Raw genomic sequence first — 19610 nt, 5'->3', positions numbered from 1 at the left:
TGTTGTTGCTTTAAAGATTTTGGTTGCAAGAAAAGTGAAAATGAGGGCCGGGCGCGGTGGCTCACGCCTGTAATCCCGGCACTTTGGGAGGCTAAGGCGGGCGGATCATGAGGTCAGGAGATCGAGACCATCCTTGCTAACACGGTGAAACCCCGTCTCTACTACAAATACAAAAAATTAGCCGGGTGTGGTGGCGGGCACCTATAGTTCCAGGTGCTTGGGAGGCTAAGGAAGGAGAATTGCTTGAACCCGGGAGGCGGAGGTTGCAGTGAGCCAAGATGGTGCCACTGCACTCCAGCCTGGGTGACAGAGCAAGACTCCTCCGTCTCAAAAAAAAAAAAAAAAAGAAAAGAAAAGTGAAAATGATAGCCAAAATGAACTAATCAATTACATAGACATTTAACTTAAGTTATTTTGTAACTACTGGATATTGAGAGTTACATTTAAGTATTTTAAATCTCTTTTAGCTCCAAAAGATTCAGGCTTTTTAAGTATTTTTAGCATGCAAAATAATTAATATAATACACGTTATAAAAATAATAAAACAAATACTCATGTATCCATTATCCAGTGTTAGTAATAGCTTATTATCAGTTTCCTTGTGTGCCTGCGCCAATCTTTTTCCTTTCTCCCTAAGAGTAACCATTATTCTATTTGTTGTTCTTATCATTCTCTTGCCTTTTTGTTTCAGTTTTCCTATATATATATCCCCCAAATAATCAATGAAGTTTTTTGGTTTTTTATTTTACATGTCATACTATGCTAGATGTAATAGTGTTCACTCAGTATGCATTTTTGAGATCCATATTGATGCATGTAATGGTAATTTGTTCTTTGTATTGCTTTCCAGTATTCCATTCTATAACTGTATCTATCCAATGTTCTGTCAGTGGACATATGGACATTTTTCTTTTACAGTCTTTTTATAATTTGTATTCTGCTAATATGAACATCTTTATTTCTATTTCTCAGCGTACAAGTAGAAGTGTTTTTCTTTTTCTCTCTCTTTTTTTTTTTTTTTTTTTTTGGTAGAGACAGGGTTTCACCATGTTGGCCAGGCTGGTCTCGAAATCCTGACCTCAGGTGATCCACCTGCCTCGGCCTCCCAAAATGCTGGGATTACAGGCATGAGCCACCATGCCTGGCCCTGACTTTTTTATTTTTGTAATACGGTGGCTTTGAATGGTATCTCATTTTCATGGTTTTAATTAGCATTACCCTGATTTGTAATGAGGTTGAAAAATATTTTCATGGGTTTGCTAGCCATTTGTGTTTCTTTTCTGTGAAATGCTTGTTTGTGTCTTTTGCTCATTGTTCTTTATTAGACTGTAGGCATGCTTTATATATTCTAGATATTACTCCATATTACTAACCCATAATAATCCATTGTCAGTTCCCCATGTTGCAAATATTTTTTCCTATTTGTGCTTTACCTTTCACTTTTTTTTTTTAAGAGTACAAGGACAATGCTGAAAGGAATAACAAGGCTTATCTCTAGGATCCATAAGGTGAGTCTGGACTGATGGCTGATCTGAACACTTTGTGCATACTGCCTTTTATTATTATTTTTTTAACTCAGTCTTGCTGTGTCACCCTGGCTGGAGTGCAGTGGCACAATCTCGGCTCGCTGCAACCTCTGCCTTCCAGGTTGAAGCAATTCTCATGCCTCAGCCTCCCAAGTAGCTGGGATTACAGATGAACACTATCATACCTGTCAAATTTTTGTACTTTTAGGAGAAATGGAGTTTTGCCATATTGGGCAGGCTGGTCTCAAACTCCTGGCCTCAAGTTATCCACCTGCCTCAGTCCCCCAAAGTGCTGGGATTACAGGCATGAGCCACTATACCCAGCCTTGAATACTGTCTTTAAGTAGATTTCTTCTTTTTAGATGGATTCATGGTATGTAGAGTCAAATGTTCTGGAGAACTTCGTCTGTAACAGTTTTCAGTAGAATAACTGTGCTTGGCCGGGCACCGTGGCTCACGCTTGTAATCCCAGCACTTTGAGAGGGTGAGGCAGGAGGATCACCTGAGGTCAGGAGTTCGAGACCAGCATGGCCAACATGGGGAAACCCCGTCTCTACTAAAAATACAAAATTAGCCGGGCGTGGTGGCACGCGCTGGTAATCCCAGCTACTCCAGAGGCTAAAGCAGGAGAATCCGTTGAACCCGGGAGGTGGAGGTTGCGGTGAACCGAAATTGTGCTGTAGCACTGCAGCCTGGACAACAAAGTGAGACTACGTCTCAAAAAAATAAATAAATAAATAAAAGGCCGGGCGTGGTGGCTCACGCCTGTAATCCCAGCACTTTGGGAGGCTGAGGCCGGCGGATCACGAGGTCAGGAGATTGAGACCATCCTAGCTAACACGGTGAAACCCCGTCTCTACTGAAAATACAAAAAAATTGGCCGGGCGTGGTGGCGGGCGCCTATAGTCCCAGTTACTTGGGAGGCTGAGGCAGGACAATGGCATGAACCCGGGAGGCGGAGCTTGCAGTGAGCCGAGATCGCGCCATTGCACTCCAGCCTGGGCGACAGAGCGAGACTCCGTCTCAAAAAAAAAAAAAAAAAGAATAACTGTGCTTGAGAATTTACCATGGGATAGGATAATTAATATTTTCCCATAACACATAACTAAGATTGACTGTAGTTAATTTTTATTAACTTTTTTTCTCTAGTTGAATTAATGATAATTCTCCTTTAATGAAGTATTTAAAAGAACAACTAGTTGCCAGCTGGGCGCCGTGGCTCACACCTGTAATCCCAGCACTTTGGGAGGCCGAGGTGGGTGGATCACTTGAGGTCAGGAGTTCGAGACCAGCCTGGCCAAAATGGTGAAACACACTCTCTACTAAAAAAATACAAACATTAGCCAGGCGTGGTGCCAGGCACCTGTAATCTCAGCTACTCGGGAGGCTGTGGCAGGAGAATCACTTTGGCCTGGGAGGCGGAGGTTGCAGTGAGCCGTGACTGAGCCACTGCACTCCAACCTGGCAACAGAGGCTTTTTTTTCAAAAAAAAAAAAGTTGCCAATTTACAATTTTAGCATCTAAAATGATTAAAAAACAAAATTGTACATGAAAAAGACCATTCTGCTGGTTTACTTCATTTTTTCATTTATTTACCAAATAGTTTTTTAGTACCTTCTATATGGCAGGTACTCAGAATTCTAAGATGCCTCGTTTCACTAATAATAGTTATTATTTGTTGGGTATTATTATGTGCCAGGTACTACACTAAGTGTTTTATTTTTTTAATCCTCATGATCAACCCATGAACGAGATAATATCCTTGTTTTACAGATGGAGAAACTAAAGATGAGATTGGCTAGGTGACTTACCTGAGGAAATAGCCTGTGAGGTTGCAAAGCCCACACAAGATGCCAGGTCTGTCTGACTTCAAAGCCTGTGGCCTAACCACTGTGCTCTATTGCATTTTATGGTCCATGTTCTCCAGAAGCTTACAGTCCAGTAGAATCATGAAAAAATGACTATTTCAGTATGGTGCTCTTACAGCACCAAAGAGGAGCACCTGAGCTGGATTAGTCGAGTCAGTAGGAGATCCTGAAAGGCTCAGAACTGAGCCAGAAAGACTTGGTTATTTTCAGCTGATTATTTAATTACAGATTAGATTTCCTAGAAAAGGAGCCCTTCCTCCTGTATGGCTCTCCCTGCATGTGCCCCCTTCCCTCAGGCCTATATATTAATACATAAAATAACCCATTATTATAAAATGAAACGAAAGCAAGGATCAGCAGAGGGATGGATTCTGGACTCAACTGATCATATTACAAGGCTAAAACAAATTTCCTCTCTCGGCCGGGCGCGGTGGCTCATGCCTGTAATCCCAGCACTTTGGGAGGCTGAGGCGGGCAGATCACCTGAGGTCGGGAGTTTGAGATCAGCCTGACCAACATAGTGAAACTCCGTCTCTACTAAAAATACAAAAATTAGCTGGCATGTGGTGGCACACGCCTGTAATCCCAGCTACTTGGGAGGCTGAGGTAAGAGAATCACTTGAACCCAAGAGGTTGAGGTTGCAGTGAGCTGAGATCACGCCACTGCACTCTAGCCTGGGCAATAGAGCGAGACTCCATCTCAAAAAAAAAATTTCCTCTTTCTGAATAACAGACGAGAAAGACCTGAGGCCAGACTGCTGTTCGTGAGAGAAAGTTTTGGTGGTTTTCTTTTTTTATTAGTTTCATTCAGGGTGACTGTATTAGTCAGGGTTCTCTACAGGGACAGCACTAATAGGATAGAAGTGTATATGAAGGAGAGTTTGTTAAGGAGTATTGAGTCACACCATCTGGCGAAGTCCCACAGTAGGCCGTGAGCAAGCTGAGGAGCAAGTAAGCCAGTCCAAGTCCCAAAACTTCAAAAGTAGGGAAGCTGACAGTGCAGCCTTCAGTCTGTGGCTAAAGGCCTGAGAGCCCCTGGCAAATCACTGTTGTAAGTCCAAGAGTCCAAAAGCTGAAGAACTTGGAGTCCAGTGTTCAAGGGCGGGAAGCATCTAGCCCAGGAGAAAGATGAAGGCTGGAAGACTCAGCAAGTCGGCTCATCCCACCTTCTTCTGCCTGCTTTGTTCTAGCTGCCCTGGCAGGTGATTAGATGGTGTCCACCCACACTGAGGGTGGGTCTGCCTCTCCCAGTCCACTGACTCAAATGTTAATCTCCTTTGGCAACACTCTCACAGACACACCCAGGAACAATACTTTACAGCCTTTAATCCAATCAAGTTGACACTTAATTTTTTTTTTTTTCACTAACGAAACGTGCTTTATTTGGTAAAAATGTGAGTGTAAAGGGGGTGAGGCGGGGCGGGCAGGGCAGAAGGGTGCAGTGTTGGAGGTGGGGGCGGGGGTCTACATAGCTGGGACCTGACCCTGCGGGGTGGACATCCAGGACAGAGGAGCCAGAGGTCAGAAGGTCCAGAGGTGGGCAGTCCTTTGTTAACAGATCACTTGCTTTTCCATGGGTGAAGAGAGGAGCTCCAGAGGCCTGAGTACGATGGGGGGCAGCTGTCCAGCGACATCTAGGGAAGCCAGCCCCCAGCAGCAGCAGGAACTCTTGGGGACAGTCTGTCTTGTTGCAAAGGCCAGCACAGCAAGCAGCCTCCACATTAGTTCCACAGCTCGACTGGCTTCTAAGATGGGCATGTCAAGATCCAGAATCTCAAAGGATCCCCTCTTTGGCTCCATCATCCAAGGGTGAGAAACAGCAGAGCCTAAGTGGGAGTCTAAGTCATCTTCTTGGTTCAGTTTTTAAATGAATTTTAAATACCCTCAGTCAAAAGAAAAATAGCAGGAGGCAGAAACAAAAGATACAAACCCATCCCAAAGTTGTTGGGCACTGCCACTTCCAGATGGCTCTAGCGCCAGCAGAGCCCCCATTCCCCTCCATGTCAGATGTAATTCTTGGTGGGGTACTCAGAGGGCCCCCGAGAGATGGCAGGGGCAGATGTCGAGTAGCGGGCCATGTAATGGCTGGGGCCTCAGGACCCCCTGGAGGGGCAAGTGCAGCACGGCAGCCTGCCACCCAGCAACAAAAGGCCTGAGGCCGCCTAGCCCAAGTAGAGGGAGGCCCCCAGCTCCCACTTTTGGGCCTCAGCCACCAGGGGGTTATAGAAGTCCCGGATGATGGCATGCGCTGTCCAGCAAACGGGGATTAGCGTCAGGACCCCTGAGATGACAAAGACAATCCCAGAGGTGAGCACCAGGCGGGCCTTGGAATCCTTCTCCTCCACACAGGTGGTACACTTGGCCCCAGCAAGGTAGACCAGCAAGCCGAACAGGGCCACAAGGAGGGTGATGACACAGATGGCACATGCAGCCTGCAAGTCCTGCGGCAGCGCCAGCAGTGAATTGTACACCTTGCACTGCATCTGGCCGCTGCTCTGCACCACGCAGGACATCCACAGGCCCTCCTACACCACCTGGCCACCACAATGCTGTTGCCGATGAAAGCGGTCACTTTCCACATGGGCAGGGCGCAGGAGACCAGGCCATTCACCCAGCCCAGCAGTGTCAGGACAACTCCCAGGATCTGCATTCTGGCAGAGGCCATGGTGAGATTGAAGGAGCTGCACTGCGAAGGAGATAAGGGAAATTCCTAGGCTGAGTCAACACTTAATATTAACCATCACAGTGATCTTCTAGATTGGCCCACAAATGCTCTTTCAGAAACTGCAGGATGTTCATTCTGGAACTGTACAGAGGCAATAGTACAGATAGTTGTTTTCTCTGGAAACAACAGTCTACTTGAGTGATACCATATATAAAACTTTAAGAACTAAAGATTCCATTTTGCTGTAGGCCAGGCGCGGTGGATCACACCTGTAATCCCAGCACTTTGGGAGGCCGAGGCAGGTGATCACCTGAGGTCGGGAGTTCGAGACCAGCCTGACCAACATGGAGAAACCCCGTCACTACTAAAAATACAAAATTAGCGAGGCGTGGTGGCGCATGCCTGTAATCCCAGCTACTAGGGAGGCTGAGGCAGGAGAATTGCTTGAACCCGGGACGCAGAGGTTGCAGTGAGCCAAGATCACACCATTGCACTCCAGCCTGGGCAACAAGAGCAAAACTCCGTCTCAAAAAAAAAAAAAAGATTCCATTTTGCTAGCTTTTAATTTGCTTCAAAAAGTACCTGTAGTTTCAGCTACTTGGGAGGCTGAGGCAGGAGGATCATGTGGGCCCAGGAATTTGAGACTGGGGCAATATAGCAAGACCCCACCCTATGTCAAAAAAAAAAGTATAACAAAAATGTCATCACATTACTGTAGAAATAGCACCACCTTGTGGCCCTTGAATAGTTTGTTTTCCACTCTGCTTTGTAAAGAGGCATGGTGCTTTCTCTCCGGTAGATAGAATTGAGTAGCGTTTAAGTAGTATGAGGGTGTATTATTCAGATTGCTATGCTGAAGTAACAAGGCTTGTATTCTCAGTGGCCTAACACAAAGGATATTGTTTGTGTTGTGTGCATGTGTTTTGCTTTGTTTTTGCTGTTCCTGTCTTTCAAAAAGGCTTTGCAAGCAAGATTGAAGTCTGGATGGAGGGACAAAAGTTTACCTTCTTGGGATACATCACAACATGTAGCTTTTAAGGTGGGGAGGGAGAGATAATTTATACCTCACACTTAATTGGCTCTGATTAGAAAGGACACAATGACACAAGTTATTTCCATTCATAGGTCTTTAGCCAAAGGAATCACATGACCCCTCCCGTTTCTGCAAGGGAGGCTGAGAAGTGTAGAGAATGATTTGGATATTTGGATATTTCCCAAGCATTGCTGCTTCTGCTGTAATTTACAGTCATACATTCTCAGACAAAGCTGGAGTAACTCTAGTACTTGACAATTACTTTTTTTTTTTTTTTTGAGACAGGGCTTCACTCTGTTGCCCAGGCTGGAGTGCGGTGGCACAATCTCGACTCACTCCAACGTGTGCCTCCCGGGTTCAAGTGATTCTTGTGCCTCAGACACCTGAGTAGCTGGGATTACAGGTGCCTGCCACCATGCCCTGGCTAATTTTTGTATTTTTAGTAGAGACAGCGTTTCCCCAAGTTGTCCAGGCTGGTCTCGAACTCCTGACCTCAAGTGATCCACCTGCCTTGGGCTCCCAAAGTGCTCGGAGAGAGCCACTGTGCCCGGCTTACAGTTACTTTATATTAAAATCTACAAGTGATGGTTCAGAGGTTTCTGTGTATACCTAAATTTCCTACAGAGCAGTTTACTTTCTTTCTTTCTTTCTTTTTTTTTTTTTTTTTTTTTTTTTTTTTGAGACGGACTCTTGCTCTGTCTCCCAGGCTGGAGTGCAATGGCACGATCTTGGCTCACTGCAACCTCCACCTCCCAGGTTCAAGCAATTCTCCTGCCTCAGGCTCCCCAGTAGCTGGGATTATAGGCATGCAACACCACACCTGGCTAATTTTTTTGTATTTTTAGTAGAGACAGAGTTTCACCATTTAGGCCAAGCTGGTCTCAAACTCCTGACCTTAAGTGAACTGCCCGCCTTGGCATCCCAAAGTGCTGGGATTACAGGCTTGAGCCACAGCACCTGGCCTACTGTTCTTAGTGGATGCTTTACATACTCCTTCACTGCATGTCTTCAATGGCAGATTATTTGAGGGCAAAGGACTAAGTACTTATAGTGTATTAAGTACTCAGAGAAGGAGATACTAAAATGAATGATGAAATCTGATTCCTTCTCTTCCAAGTGTGTAGCCAAGAAGACAAACATGTGTAACGTAACATGATACAATTCTAAAAAATAGATACTTTAAAGTGAGACAAACTTGGACGTGAATTCTGGTTCACCATCTACTAACTCTGTGACCTTAATCAAAATTACTCAGCTTCCCTGAACCTTGTCTTCCCCATCATAACACAGGGTTGATAATATTCTGCCTATCTTCTAGGATTTCTAGGTTTAAAACTAGTACATGTACAATGCTGTATTGCCTTACATCTAATAGATACTCAGTTAACAGTAGGCATGAGTACAACTCAAGGCAGTGTAATAAAATTGCCATGCGGGCCAGGCGCGGTGGTTCACGCCTGTAATCCCAGCACTTTGGGAGGCTCAGGTGGTCAGATCACGAGGTCAGGAGATCGAGACCATCCTGGCTAACACGGTGAAACCCTGTCTCTACTAAAAATACAAAAATCTAGCCAGGTGTGGTGGCAGGTGCCTGTAGTCCCAGCTACTCACTCGGGAGGCTGAGGCAGGAGAATGGCGTGAACCCGGGAGGCGGAGCTTGCAGTGAGCTGAGATCATGCCACTGCACTCCAGCCTGGGCAACAGAGCAAGACTCCGTCTAAAAAAAAAAAAATTGCCGTGCAGTGTAAAGAGTGCTATTAGCAGTAAGGAAAGAGAATTACTTTTGACTGGAGGTGTCTGGCAAATTTTCACTGAGGATGTGACATTTGAGTTGAGACTTGATGAATGGGTAAGATTTAAATGGGGACAGAGGGCCAGGTATGGTAGCTCACACCTGTAATCTCAGTACTTTGGGAGACCGAGGCAGGTGGATCACATGAAGCTAAGAGTTCGAGACCAGCCTGGCCAACATGATGAAACCCCGTCTCTACTAAAAATACAAAAATTAGCCAGGCGTGGTGGCAGGCGCCTGTAATCCCAGCTACTTGGAGGTTGAGGCACGAAAATCACTAGAATCTGGGAGGGGGAAGTTGCAGTGAGCAGAGATCATGCCACTGTACTCCAGCCTGGGTGACAGAGTGAGACTCTCAAAAAGAAAATTAAATAAATAAATAAGTAAATAAATGGGGAGAGAGGTAAGTTGAAGTAGAATGAGCAGAAATATCGAAGCAGTAAAATGACATGTTTTAGCATGGTCCTATGGCTATAAATGAAACTAGAAACTTGGATTGAAGTCATCACAGTGGCCTTGTCATGCTAAGGAATTTGAGACTTATTTTGACATCATTCTGGAACCATCTAAGCCTTGTTTCTCTCTCTCTCTCTTTTTTTTTTTTTTAATGGGGTTTCACTGCATTGCCCATCCTGATCTCAAACTCCTGGCCTCAAGCACTCCTTCCACTTTTGCTCCCAAGTAGCTGGGACTACAGGAGTGGACCACCACACCTGGCTCCCAAGTTTTTTGATTAGCTGAATGTTAAACCTATTATTTGGTAAGCTGAAAGACTATGAAAGATGAAACATCAAAGATTTAGAGATAAAGATGCCAATTAAAGGCTAGGCATGGGTGGGTAATGCCTGTAATCCAAGCACTTTGGAAGGTCAGAGTGGGCAGATGACTTGACATCAGGAGTTCGTGACCAGCCTGGCCAACATGGCGAAACCCTGTCCCTACAAAAAATATAAAAAATTAGCCAGGTGTGGTGGTGCATGCCTATGATACCAGCTACTTGGGAGGCTGAGGCATGAGAATTGCTTGAACCCAGGAGGCGGAGGTTGCAGTGAGCCAAGATCATGCCACTACACCACTACAGCCTGGGCGACAGAGCGAGATTCTGTCTAAATAAAAACAAAAACAAAAACGCTTTCCTGCTTCAGGTTTATTGTTGTTTTCTTTTCGTTTTTTTTTTTTTTTTTTTTTTTTTGAGATGGAGTCTTGCTCTGTTGCCCAGGCTGGAGTGCAGTGGCGCAATCTCGGCTCACTGCAAGCTCTGCCTCCCGGGTTCATGCCATTTTCTCACCTCAGCCTCCCAAGCAGCTGGGACTACAGGCGCCCACCACCACGCCTGGCTAATTTTTTTGTATTTTTAGTAGAGACAGAGTTTCACTGCACTAGCCAGGATTGTCTCGATCTCCTGACCACGTGATCTGCCTGCCTCGGCCTCCCAAAGTGCTGGGATTACAGGCATGAGCCACCACGCCCGGCCTCTGCTTCAGGTTTTTTAATGGCTATGTTATGTATGCTCCTGAACAATCCCTGACAGAATTGTTTGTTTCCATATGGGACAGATCCCTAATAAGACAATACACAGACTGGAACAGATACAGAATATGAATAATGTCATTGGACTTAGTGAATTATAAATAATAAGAAGGATCCTTTATACATAGAAGGAAAATGTATGTTAGCGACATCCCTGTTGCAGACATGGCTCACCTTCTCAGTGTTATAGCAAGCATAAAAAGTTTGATAACGCCGGCCGGGTGCGGTGGCTCACGCCTGTAATCCTAGCACTTTGGGAGGCAGAGGTGGGCGGGTCACCTGAGGTCGGGAGTTCAAGACCAGCCTGGCCAACATGGTGAAACCCTGTCTCTGCCAAAAATACAAAAAATTAGCTGGGTGCAGTGGCGCGTGCTGTAATCCCAGCTACTCTGGAGACTGAGGCAGGAGAATAGCTTGAACCTGGGAGGCAGAGGTTGCGGTGAGCCAAGATCACGCCACTACACTCCAGCCTGGGCTACAGAGCGAGAGACTTGGTCTCAAAAAAAAAAAAAAAAAAATTAAGTTGATAACCCCAAAACATTGAAATGGTTTCTCTTATAGTTGGACCCTGAATGTTTTTTACACATGGGGACCCAGGCTCGCCAAAGCATTTCTGCTCACCTAGATAACCAGTTTCCAGTTTAGAGTCCCAGAGCTATTTCCCACACCAATGATAATAAACTGGTGAGTTACTAATATATATATGGGGTTTCTCGGGGATTATAACTTGTGTTCTTGTCCTTGTTTTGCGTAGGAAAACTGAAACTGAACCTCAGTAGATTTGCATTTACTCAGATAGTGCACCTGAGATAGCACTCTGGAACCCAGATTCTCCCTGTCCCTGTCTGATACTGTGGTAACATATGCTGGCCAGCTCTGTCCATACCTGCTCTCATGTAATCCTGACTAGTGAATTCACCTAGTGCCATGGATTTTGCTGAGCATAGAGTTGTCGAATACTCAATACTTATTAAGTTAAATTTCTTTTTCTTTTTTTTTTTTTTTTTTTTTTTTTGAGATGGAGTCTCCCTCTGTTGTTAGGCTGGAGTGCAGTGCTGTGATCTCGGCTCACTGCAACCTCCACCTCCTGGGTTCAAGCAATTCTCGTGCTTCAGCCTCCCAAGTAGCTGGGATTACAGGCACACAGCACCACACCCAGCTAATTTTTATATTTTATATTTTTAATACAGACACAGTTTCACCATGTTGGCCAGGATGGTCTCAATCTCCTGATCTCGGCCTCCCAAAGTGCTGGGATTACAGGCATGAGCCACCACACCTGGCCCAGAACCCAATTTTTCTAATACCCAATCTGGTGCTATTTTGCAGTTTTGTAAGTGGATTTCCTAGGGTCTGGAGAGGGAACTAACTTGATTTGTTATGAGAAGAGCAGCATTTAAAGTGAATTTTGTCTGCAGAAGCCAGGATTCCAGCAGTATCTAGTGTTGCATTTTCTGGTCCAGTTCCCCATTAGACTGGATATTGATTTCTTTTTGTTACTGCCTCTCATAAATGAAATTAATTTGTGGTCTGTGCTGTAATGTGAGGAACCAATAGCTTTCTTTCCCTTCCCCTACCCTCTGAGTCTTCCCATCTTAATATAGTCTGTGTGGAAAGAAAAACTAATCACCCATTACCCAAAACATGATCTCAGCAGGGTGTGTTTTAAATATATCTGTAGCTTTCACCTATTTTCACAAACACAAAATGAAATAGAATAAACGAATCAAGCCACTGAAGTGTCTTTCAGCTTTCTCTGTAATTGCAGTCCTTTTATCTGCCAATTCCTCTGGGGGTTTCTATGGAAACAGCAGCATGCAGATGATCTTGTCACATGACTGGAGCATCTCTATACACAGCACAGAAGAATCCAGATGGCAAGAATTGTCTCTGCTACCCCTACATCTACGGTTTACTTTGACGAGCAATTGGCATCATCATTTAGGCCACCTTTATATACATACTGGGTTTGGGGACAGCAACCAGCATTCTTGGCTAAGATAAAAAATGAGTCTGGGCACAGTAGCTTATGCCTGTAATCCCAGCACTTTGGGATGCCGAGGTGGGAGGATCACTTGAGCCCAAGAGCTGAAGACTAGCCTGGGCAACATAGAGAGTCCCCAACTCCACACACAAAAAATTTTAATTAGCAGTGCACAGTGGTATGTGCCTGTAGTCCAAGCTACTCAAGAGGTTTAGCTGTAAGGATCACTTGAGCCCAGGAGGTCAAGGCTACAGTCAGCTGAGATTGGGCCACTGCACTCCAGCCTGGGTAGCAGACTGTCTCAAAACAATGGGAGATGTCTTTTCCAGCTTTAAGAGATGAATGGTCGAGGCATGGTGGCTCACACCTGTAATCCCAACACTTTGAGAGGCCAAAGTGGGAGGATCCCTTGAGCTCAGGAGTTCAAGACCAACCTGGGCAACATAGCAAAACCTCATCTCTATCAAAAAAAGTCAAAAAATTAGCCAGGTGTGGTGGTGCACACCTGTGGTCCCAGCTACTTGTGAGGCTGAGGCGGGAGGATCTTATGAGCCTGGGAAGCCGAGGCCTCAGTGAGCGGTGATTGCACTACCACAGTCCAGCCTGGGCAACTGAGCAAAACCCTGCCTCAAAAATACAAAAGACAAAGACATGAGTGAATACCAGACCTTATCCACTTTTCAAAGTCTTGGTCACAGATGAGAAGATAAGGCTGGGCGTGGTGGCCGACGCCTATAATTGCAGCATTTTGGGAGGCCAACGCAGGCGGATCACCTGAGGTCAGGAGTTGGAGATCAGCCTGGTCAACATGGTAAAACCCCGTCTCTATTAAAAACACAAAAAATTAGCAGGGCATAGTGGCGGGTGCCTGTCGTCCCAGCTACTTGGGAGGCTGAGGCAGGAGAATCACTTGAACCTGGGAGGCAGAGTTGCAGTGAGCTGAGATCGCGCCATTGCACTCCAGCCTGGGCAACAAGCTGGAAACTAAATCCTCACAAAACAATTGGATTGATGTAGGATTTGACAGGTAATTCCAAACTTTTTTTTTTTTTTAGAAGAAGTCTCGCTCTGTTGCCCAGGCTGGAGTGCAGTGGCGTGATTTTGCCTCACGGCAACCCCCGCCTCCCAGGTTCAAGCGATTCTCCTGCCTCAGCCTCCCGAGTAGCTGGGATTACAGGCATGTGCCACCACACCTGGCTAATTTTTGTATTTTTAGTAGGGAGGGGGGTTTCACCATGTTGGTCAGGCTGGTCTCGAACTCCTGACCCCAGGTGATCCACCCGCCTTGGTCTCCCAAAGTGCTGGGATTACAGGCGTGAGCCACAGCACCCAGCCACTACTTTTTTTTTTTTTTTTTTGAGACGGAGTTTCAGTCTGTTGCCCAGGCTGGAGTGCAGTGGCACGATCTCGGCTCACTGCAGACTCCGCCTCCTGGGTTCGAGCGATTCTCCTGCCTCAGCCTCCCCAGTATCTGGGATTACAGGCACGCGCAACCACGCCCAGCTAATTTTTTGTATTTTTAGTAGAAACAGGGTTTCACCATGTTGCCCAGGCTGGTCTCAAACTCCTGATCTCAGATGATCTGCCCATCTCAGCCTCCCAAAGCACTGGGATTACAGGCATGTGCCACCACGCCCAGCCAGAAGTTCTTTTTTTTTTTTAGATGGAATTTCACTCTTGTTGCACAGGCTGGAGTGCAATGACGCATCTCAGCTCACCACAACCTCTGCCTCCCTGGTTCAAGCAATTCTCCCGCCTCAGCCTCCAAAGTAGCTGGGATTACAGGCATGTGCCACCACGGCCAGCTAATTTGTATTTTTAGTACAGACAGGGTTTCTCCATGTTGGTCAGGCTGTTCTTGAACTTCTGACTTCAGGTGATCCACCTGCCTCGGCCTCACAAAGTGCTAGGATTACAGGTGTGAGCCACCGCACCCAGCCAGGATTTCTTTAAAAAACATCAACACTGGCCAGGTGCGGTAGCTCACACTTGTAATCCCAGCACTTTGGGAGGCCAAGGCAGGCAAACCACTTTTGGCCAAGAGTTCAGGATGAGCCTGGTCAACATAGTGAAACTCTGTCTCTACTAAAAATACAAAAATTAGCCAGGCGTGGTGGTATACCATGTGATTACACCTGTAATCACAGCTACTTGGGAGGCTGAGGCAGGAGCATCCCTTGAACCCAGAAGGCAGAGGTTGCAGTGAGCCAAGATCACGTCACTGCTTTCCAGCCTGGAGAGCACAGCGAGACTCCGTCTCAAACAACAATAACAACAAAAAAAACATAAGTACTGTTGACAGTACAAGTGACCTTTCTAGTCACCTTGTAGTCATGTTTTCTTTAACAACATGTACTTTAGATGGAGAGAAGGGAACCGGAAAAACACTCAGTCTTTGCCATGTTACTCATGTCTGTACAAAACAGGACTGGCTGATACTACGTATTCCAGATGGTAAGAGCTTCCTGTCTTGTCTTCTCTGTTAGGTTCAATTATCTTGTTACCGTGGTAGCCTTGTAGCTTTAATTTTCTAACAGAGATCTGATAGCTAAAGGAAAAGCCTTTGCCAGTCACGATGGCTCATGCCTGTAATCCCAGCACTTTGGGAAGCCGAGGCAGACGGATTGCCTGAGCTTAAGCCCAGGAGGAGGCTGCAGTGAGCCGTGATCGCACCACTGCACTCTAGCCTGGGCGACAAAACAAGACGCTGTCTCAGAAAAGAAAAAAAAAAAAGAAAAGCCTTTGCTCCAGATGTACAGCAGTCTGAGCTCATCCATCATAATTTCTTCATGATATCACTGCCAAGCAGGTTACAAGGTGAAGTCAATGTGACAAAAGGAAATTGGGCTAAAAGCTTCCTGAAGCCTTTTGATGCTAAGCAGTCCTTCTTTTGATATTTAATACCCATGAGCATAAACTCTTGCCTTAGAGGTCACCACGGGGTTTTTTTTGTTTTTTATTTTTTTGCCATCGGTTAACAATTCTGAGTACCCACAGAGCCTTTTACTATTTATCAGCATTCTAGAGTTGTCAGTATAGGTTGTCAAAACTTAAGGGATATTACACTTTGCATATATCCCTTTTTTTGTTAAATATTGTGTGCATCCACATTTTCTTTCTTTCTTTTTTTTTTTTGAGATAGAGTCTCGCTCTGTCGCCCAGACTGGAGTGCAGTGGCACGATCTCGGCTTACTGCAACCTGCATCCCCCAGGTTCAAGAGATTCTCCTGCCTTAGCCTCCCCAGTAGCTGGGATTACAGGCATGCGCCACCACATCTGGCTAATTTCTGTATTTTTAGTATAGACAGGGTTTTGCCATGTTGGCCAGGCTGGTCTCGAACTCCTGACCTCAGGTGATCCACCTGCCTTGGACTCCCAAAGTGCTGGGATTACAGGCATGAGCCACGGCGCCTGGCCTACATTTTCTTTTTTTAAACAAGGCTACTCACATAACATCCACATTTTCTGACTTACCTTTCAAACCCGCTAGTACGCAGAAGTGATTTTTAATCCACTTGGTATGCTTTATATATTGATTCTTTTCTCTCTTTTTTTTTTTTTGAGACAGAGTCTCACTCTGTCACCCAGGCTAGAGTGCCATGGCACGATCTCGGCTCACTGCAAGCTCCGCCTCCCGGGTTCACGCCATTCTCCTGCCTCAGCCTCCCAAGTAGCTGGGACTAAAGGCGCCCGCCACCACACCCGGATAATTTTTTTGTATTTTTAGTAGATACGGGGTTTCACTGTGTTAGCCAGTATGGTCTCGATCTCCTGACCTCGTGATCCGACCCCTTGGCCTCCCAAAGTGCCGGGATTACAGGCATGAGCCACTGCGCTGGGCCTTTTTTTTTTTTTTAATAGAGATGGAGTTTCACCATGTTGGTCTGGCTGGTCTCAAATTCCTGACCTCAGGTGATCACCCACCTTAGCCTCCCAAAGTGCTGGGATTATAGGCTTGAGCCACCACACCCAGCCTTGCTTGTATATTTATTCCTTTTCTTTTTCCTTTTGAAATGGAGTCTCACTCTGTTGCCCGGGCTGCAGTGCAGTGGTGCAATCTCGGCTCATTGCAACCTCCGCCTCCCAGGTTCAAGTGATTCTCCTGCCTTAGCCTCCTGAGTAGCTGGGATTACAGGCACCTGCCACCATGCCTGGCTAATTTTTTTTTGTATTTTTAGTAGAGACGGGATTTCACCATGTTGGCCAGGCTGATTTTGAACTCCTGACCTCAAGTGATCCGCCCAACTTGAGCTCCCAAAGTGCTAGGATTACAGGTGTAAGCCACTGTACCTGGCCTGATTTATATATTGATTCTAATGATAATGTTTAGTCTAAGATGGACCTGACAAGGCCAGGCACAGCGGTTCACCATCACTTTGAGAGGCTGAGGCAGGAGGATCGCCTGAGCCTAGGAGTTCAAGGTTACAGTTAGCTGTGATCTCACCACTGCCTTCTAGCCTGGGCAACAGAGCAAGACACTGTCTCAAAAAATAAAAAAAAGAAAAGAAATATATATTGGAAACTAAAGTCATTTCCCATAACTTAAAGAGGCTGGAATATTTCCAGTTCAATGCAGTTTCTGCCTGGTTTGTTTTCTTCTGCCTTTTATTTATTTATTTTATTATTATTATTTTTTGAGATGGCGTCTCACTCTGTCGCCCAGGCTGGAGTGCAGTGGCACAATCTCGGTTCACCCTCCCGGGTTCATGCCATTCTCCAGCCTCAGCCTCCCAAGTAGCTGGGACTACAGGCGCCTGCCACTATGCCCGGCTAATTTTTTTTATATTTAGTAGAGACGGAGTCTCACCGTGTTAGCCAGGATGGTCTCGATCTCCTGACCTCGTGATTCACCCACCTCAGCCTCCCAAAGTGCTGGGATTACAGGTATGAGCCACCGCGCCCAGCCTCTTCTGCCTTTTTTTAAGCTCATCTTTGGGTGAAAAATTGCCGGGATCTTCTGCAGTCCAACTACAACAAACAGCGCTTTGATCAACCTTTAGAGACTTCAACCTAGCTGAAGAATTTCAAAACTACAAATGAGCACTTCCTGGCCGGGCTCGGTGGCTCACGCCTGTAATCACAGCACTTTGGGAGACCGAGGTGGGTGAATCACTTGAGGTCGGAAGTTCGAAACCAGCCTGACCAACATGGAGAAACGCCGTCTCTATTAAAAATACAAAATTAGCCAAGTGTGGTGGCACATGCCTGTAATCCCAGCTACTTGGGAGGCTGAGGCAGGAGAATCGCGTGAACCCAGGAGGAAGAGGTTGCAGTGAGTGGAGATCTTGCCATTGCACTCTAGCCTGGGCAACAAGAGCAAAACTCCATCTCAAAACAACAACAACTAAAAACAACAAATGAGTGCTTCCTGAGCCAGGTGACAAGACTCCCAGAATTTGAGTACTAGGTAGTCTTTATATGGATTCTGTCCTCCTTGTGCCCTGGGTACCAACAGACCATGGAGAACTGATACTGGAGTTGGAATAACTGTATCATTTTTAATTTCTTTCATACGTTTTGCTCACAGTGGACTCATAACTTGAAACTCATTTATCCATGTGAAATAAATAGGCAACAGTAAGTTGTTCCCATTTTGTGGGTAGCAAAGTGAAATCTAGTTGATTCATTGACTTTTCAAGGTACAGCCTCCAATCCCTCGCAAGCACATTTCCAACTACATGGTTTTCTCCAGACAAGATCTTTTTAGGGAACCAGAAATGTATTGGAAAAATTCTTCTTTACCCTGGTGATTCTTGGATACCCTGTCTAGACCAGGGGCCTTCAACTCTGGATATAAAGCAGAGTCACCTAACAGCTTGTTAAAAATGCAGATGCCAGAGTCTCATTCTGGACATTTTCATCAGAATCCCTTATGTATGTTTCTTCAAGGCTCCAAGCAGAAATGGATTAGAAAGCATTCACTTTGGTCAGGCACAGGGGCTAACATCTGTAATGTCAGCACTTTGGGAGGCTGAGTTGTGCAGATCACTTGAGGTCAGGACTTTGAGACCAGCCTGGCCAACATGGTGAAACCCCATCTCTACTAAAAATACAAAAATTAGCTGGGCGTGGTGGCGTGCACCTGTAATCCCAGCTACTCGAGTGGCCCCATGCATGTAATCCCAGCTACTCAGGAGGCTGAGGCAGGAGAATCACTTGAACCCGAGAGGCGGAGGTTGCAGTGAGCTGAGATCACACCACTTCACTCCATCCTAGGCATCAATGAGACTCTGTCTCAAAAAACAAAAGAAAATAAAAGAAAACAAAAATTACAAAAATAAATAGAATATCATGGTTACAGAATTAATATACTTCAGTAATTGGTAAAAGAGACAAAATAATTGGTAAGAACATAAAGATTGAATAGCACGATTAACACACTTCTCCTAATGGAATTATTTTTAAAGATGAAATCCCAGACCGGGCACAGTGGCTCACGTCTGTAATCCCAGCACTTTGGGAGGCCAAGGCAGGTGGATCACTGGAGGTCAGGAGTTCGAGACCAGCCTGGACAACATGGTGAAACCACGTCTCTACTAAAAATACAAAAACTAGCTGGGCATGGTGGCAGGTACCTGTAATCCCAGCTACTTGGGTGGCTGAGGCAGGAGAATCGCTTGAACCTGGGAGGCAGAGGTTGCAGTGAGCTGAGATCACGCCACTGTACTCCAGCCTGGGTGACAGAGCGAGACTCTGTCTCCAAAAGAAAAAAAAAATTAAATCTCAAAACAACTTTTTTTTTGGTAGAAGTTCTTTTACATTCACATATTTTATTTTTGACAGTCTAAATACAGTCATCCTTTTTAACCCAGGAAGACAGAGAGAAAAGAGAACAACTTTAGTTGCCTAAAGCTGAACTTGGACATCGCCAAGCCTCTAGAAAGATGGAAGACTATGAAATAATGCTTCAATAAACATATTATTAATTTAATAAGCACTTGTTGTTCTACAAAGTAGAAAATACATCAGGTCATTATATTTGACCCCTGAGCAACAACGTTTTTGGACTGCATGGGTCCACTTATTCACAGATCTTTTTTAATAGAAGTTATACGGAGTGGGCCTGCCTTTCTGGCCTCACCTTCCACCTATCAAATCCCAAAACTTCTGAATGTACTTTCTTTTGAAGCACATAAAGAACCTGTTCAAAACTGACTGACAATGGACCATAAACCAACTCAATATATTTCAAAGAATTTAAATCATACAGCC

General features: G+C 45.4%; 2 protein-coding genes and 1 long non-coding RNA gene across 7 annotated transcripts in view; 2 read left to right on the top strand and 1 right to left on the bottom strand.

The window, feature by feature from the left end:
• The window catches only part of MSTO1 (misato 1, mitochondrial distribution and morphology regulator), a 54599-nt gene that overhangs the window by 24454 nt on the left and 10535 nt on the right, over positions 1-19610 (top strand). For all 5 annotated transcript variants that reach the window (XM_063723539.1, XM_054547823.2, XM_054547821.2 and 2 more), the window contains exon 2: positions 1455-1508. In XM_063723539.1, coding sequence (XP_063579609.1) covers positions 1467-1508 — 42 coding nt within the window. In that variant the 5' untranslated portion in view covers positions 1455-1466. The remainder of the gene's footprint in view (positions 1-1454; positions 1509-19610) is intronic.
• Positions 1515-19332, top strand: LOC129058497 (uncharacterized). The gene is made up of 3 exons (XR_010137724.1): positions 1515-5203; positions 10976-11098; positions 19182-19332. It is a non-coding gene; the product is annotated as an uncharacterized LOC129058497 (long non-coding RNA).
• On the bottom strand, positions 5200-6730 carry LOC100451146 (claudin-6-like). Its single transcript, XM_054551617.1, has one exon. It carries the CDS (start codon positions 5905-5907, stop codon positions 5557-5559), a length of 351 nt encoding a protein of 116 aa, XP_054407592.1. The 5' UTR covers positions 5908-6730; the 3' UTR covers positions 5200-5556.

Source organism: Pongo abelii, chromosome 1 (assembly GCF_028885655.2).
Source record: "Pongo abelii isolate AG06213 chromosome 1, NHGRI_mPonAbe1-v2.0_pri, whole genome shotgun sequence".
NCBI classification, from domain to species: domain Eukaryota; kingdom Metazoa; phylum Chordata; class Mammalia; order Primates; family Hominidae; genus Pongo; species Pongo abelii.
This window is presented reverse-complemented; position numbering and strand designations above follow the sequence as displayed.

Excerpts from the sequence above, each read along its gene's own strand:
- LOC100451146 (XM_054551617.1), bottom strand. The coding sequence starts at position 5,907 with ATGTCCTGCGTGGTGCAGAGCAGCGGCCAGATGCAGTGCAAGGTGTAC.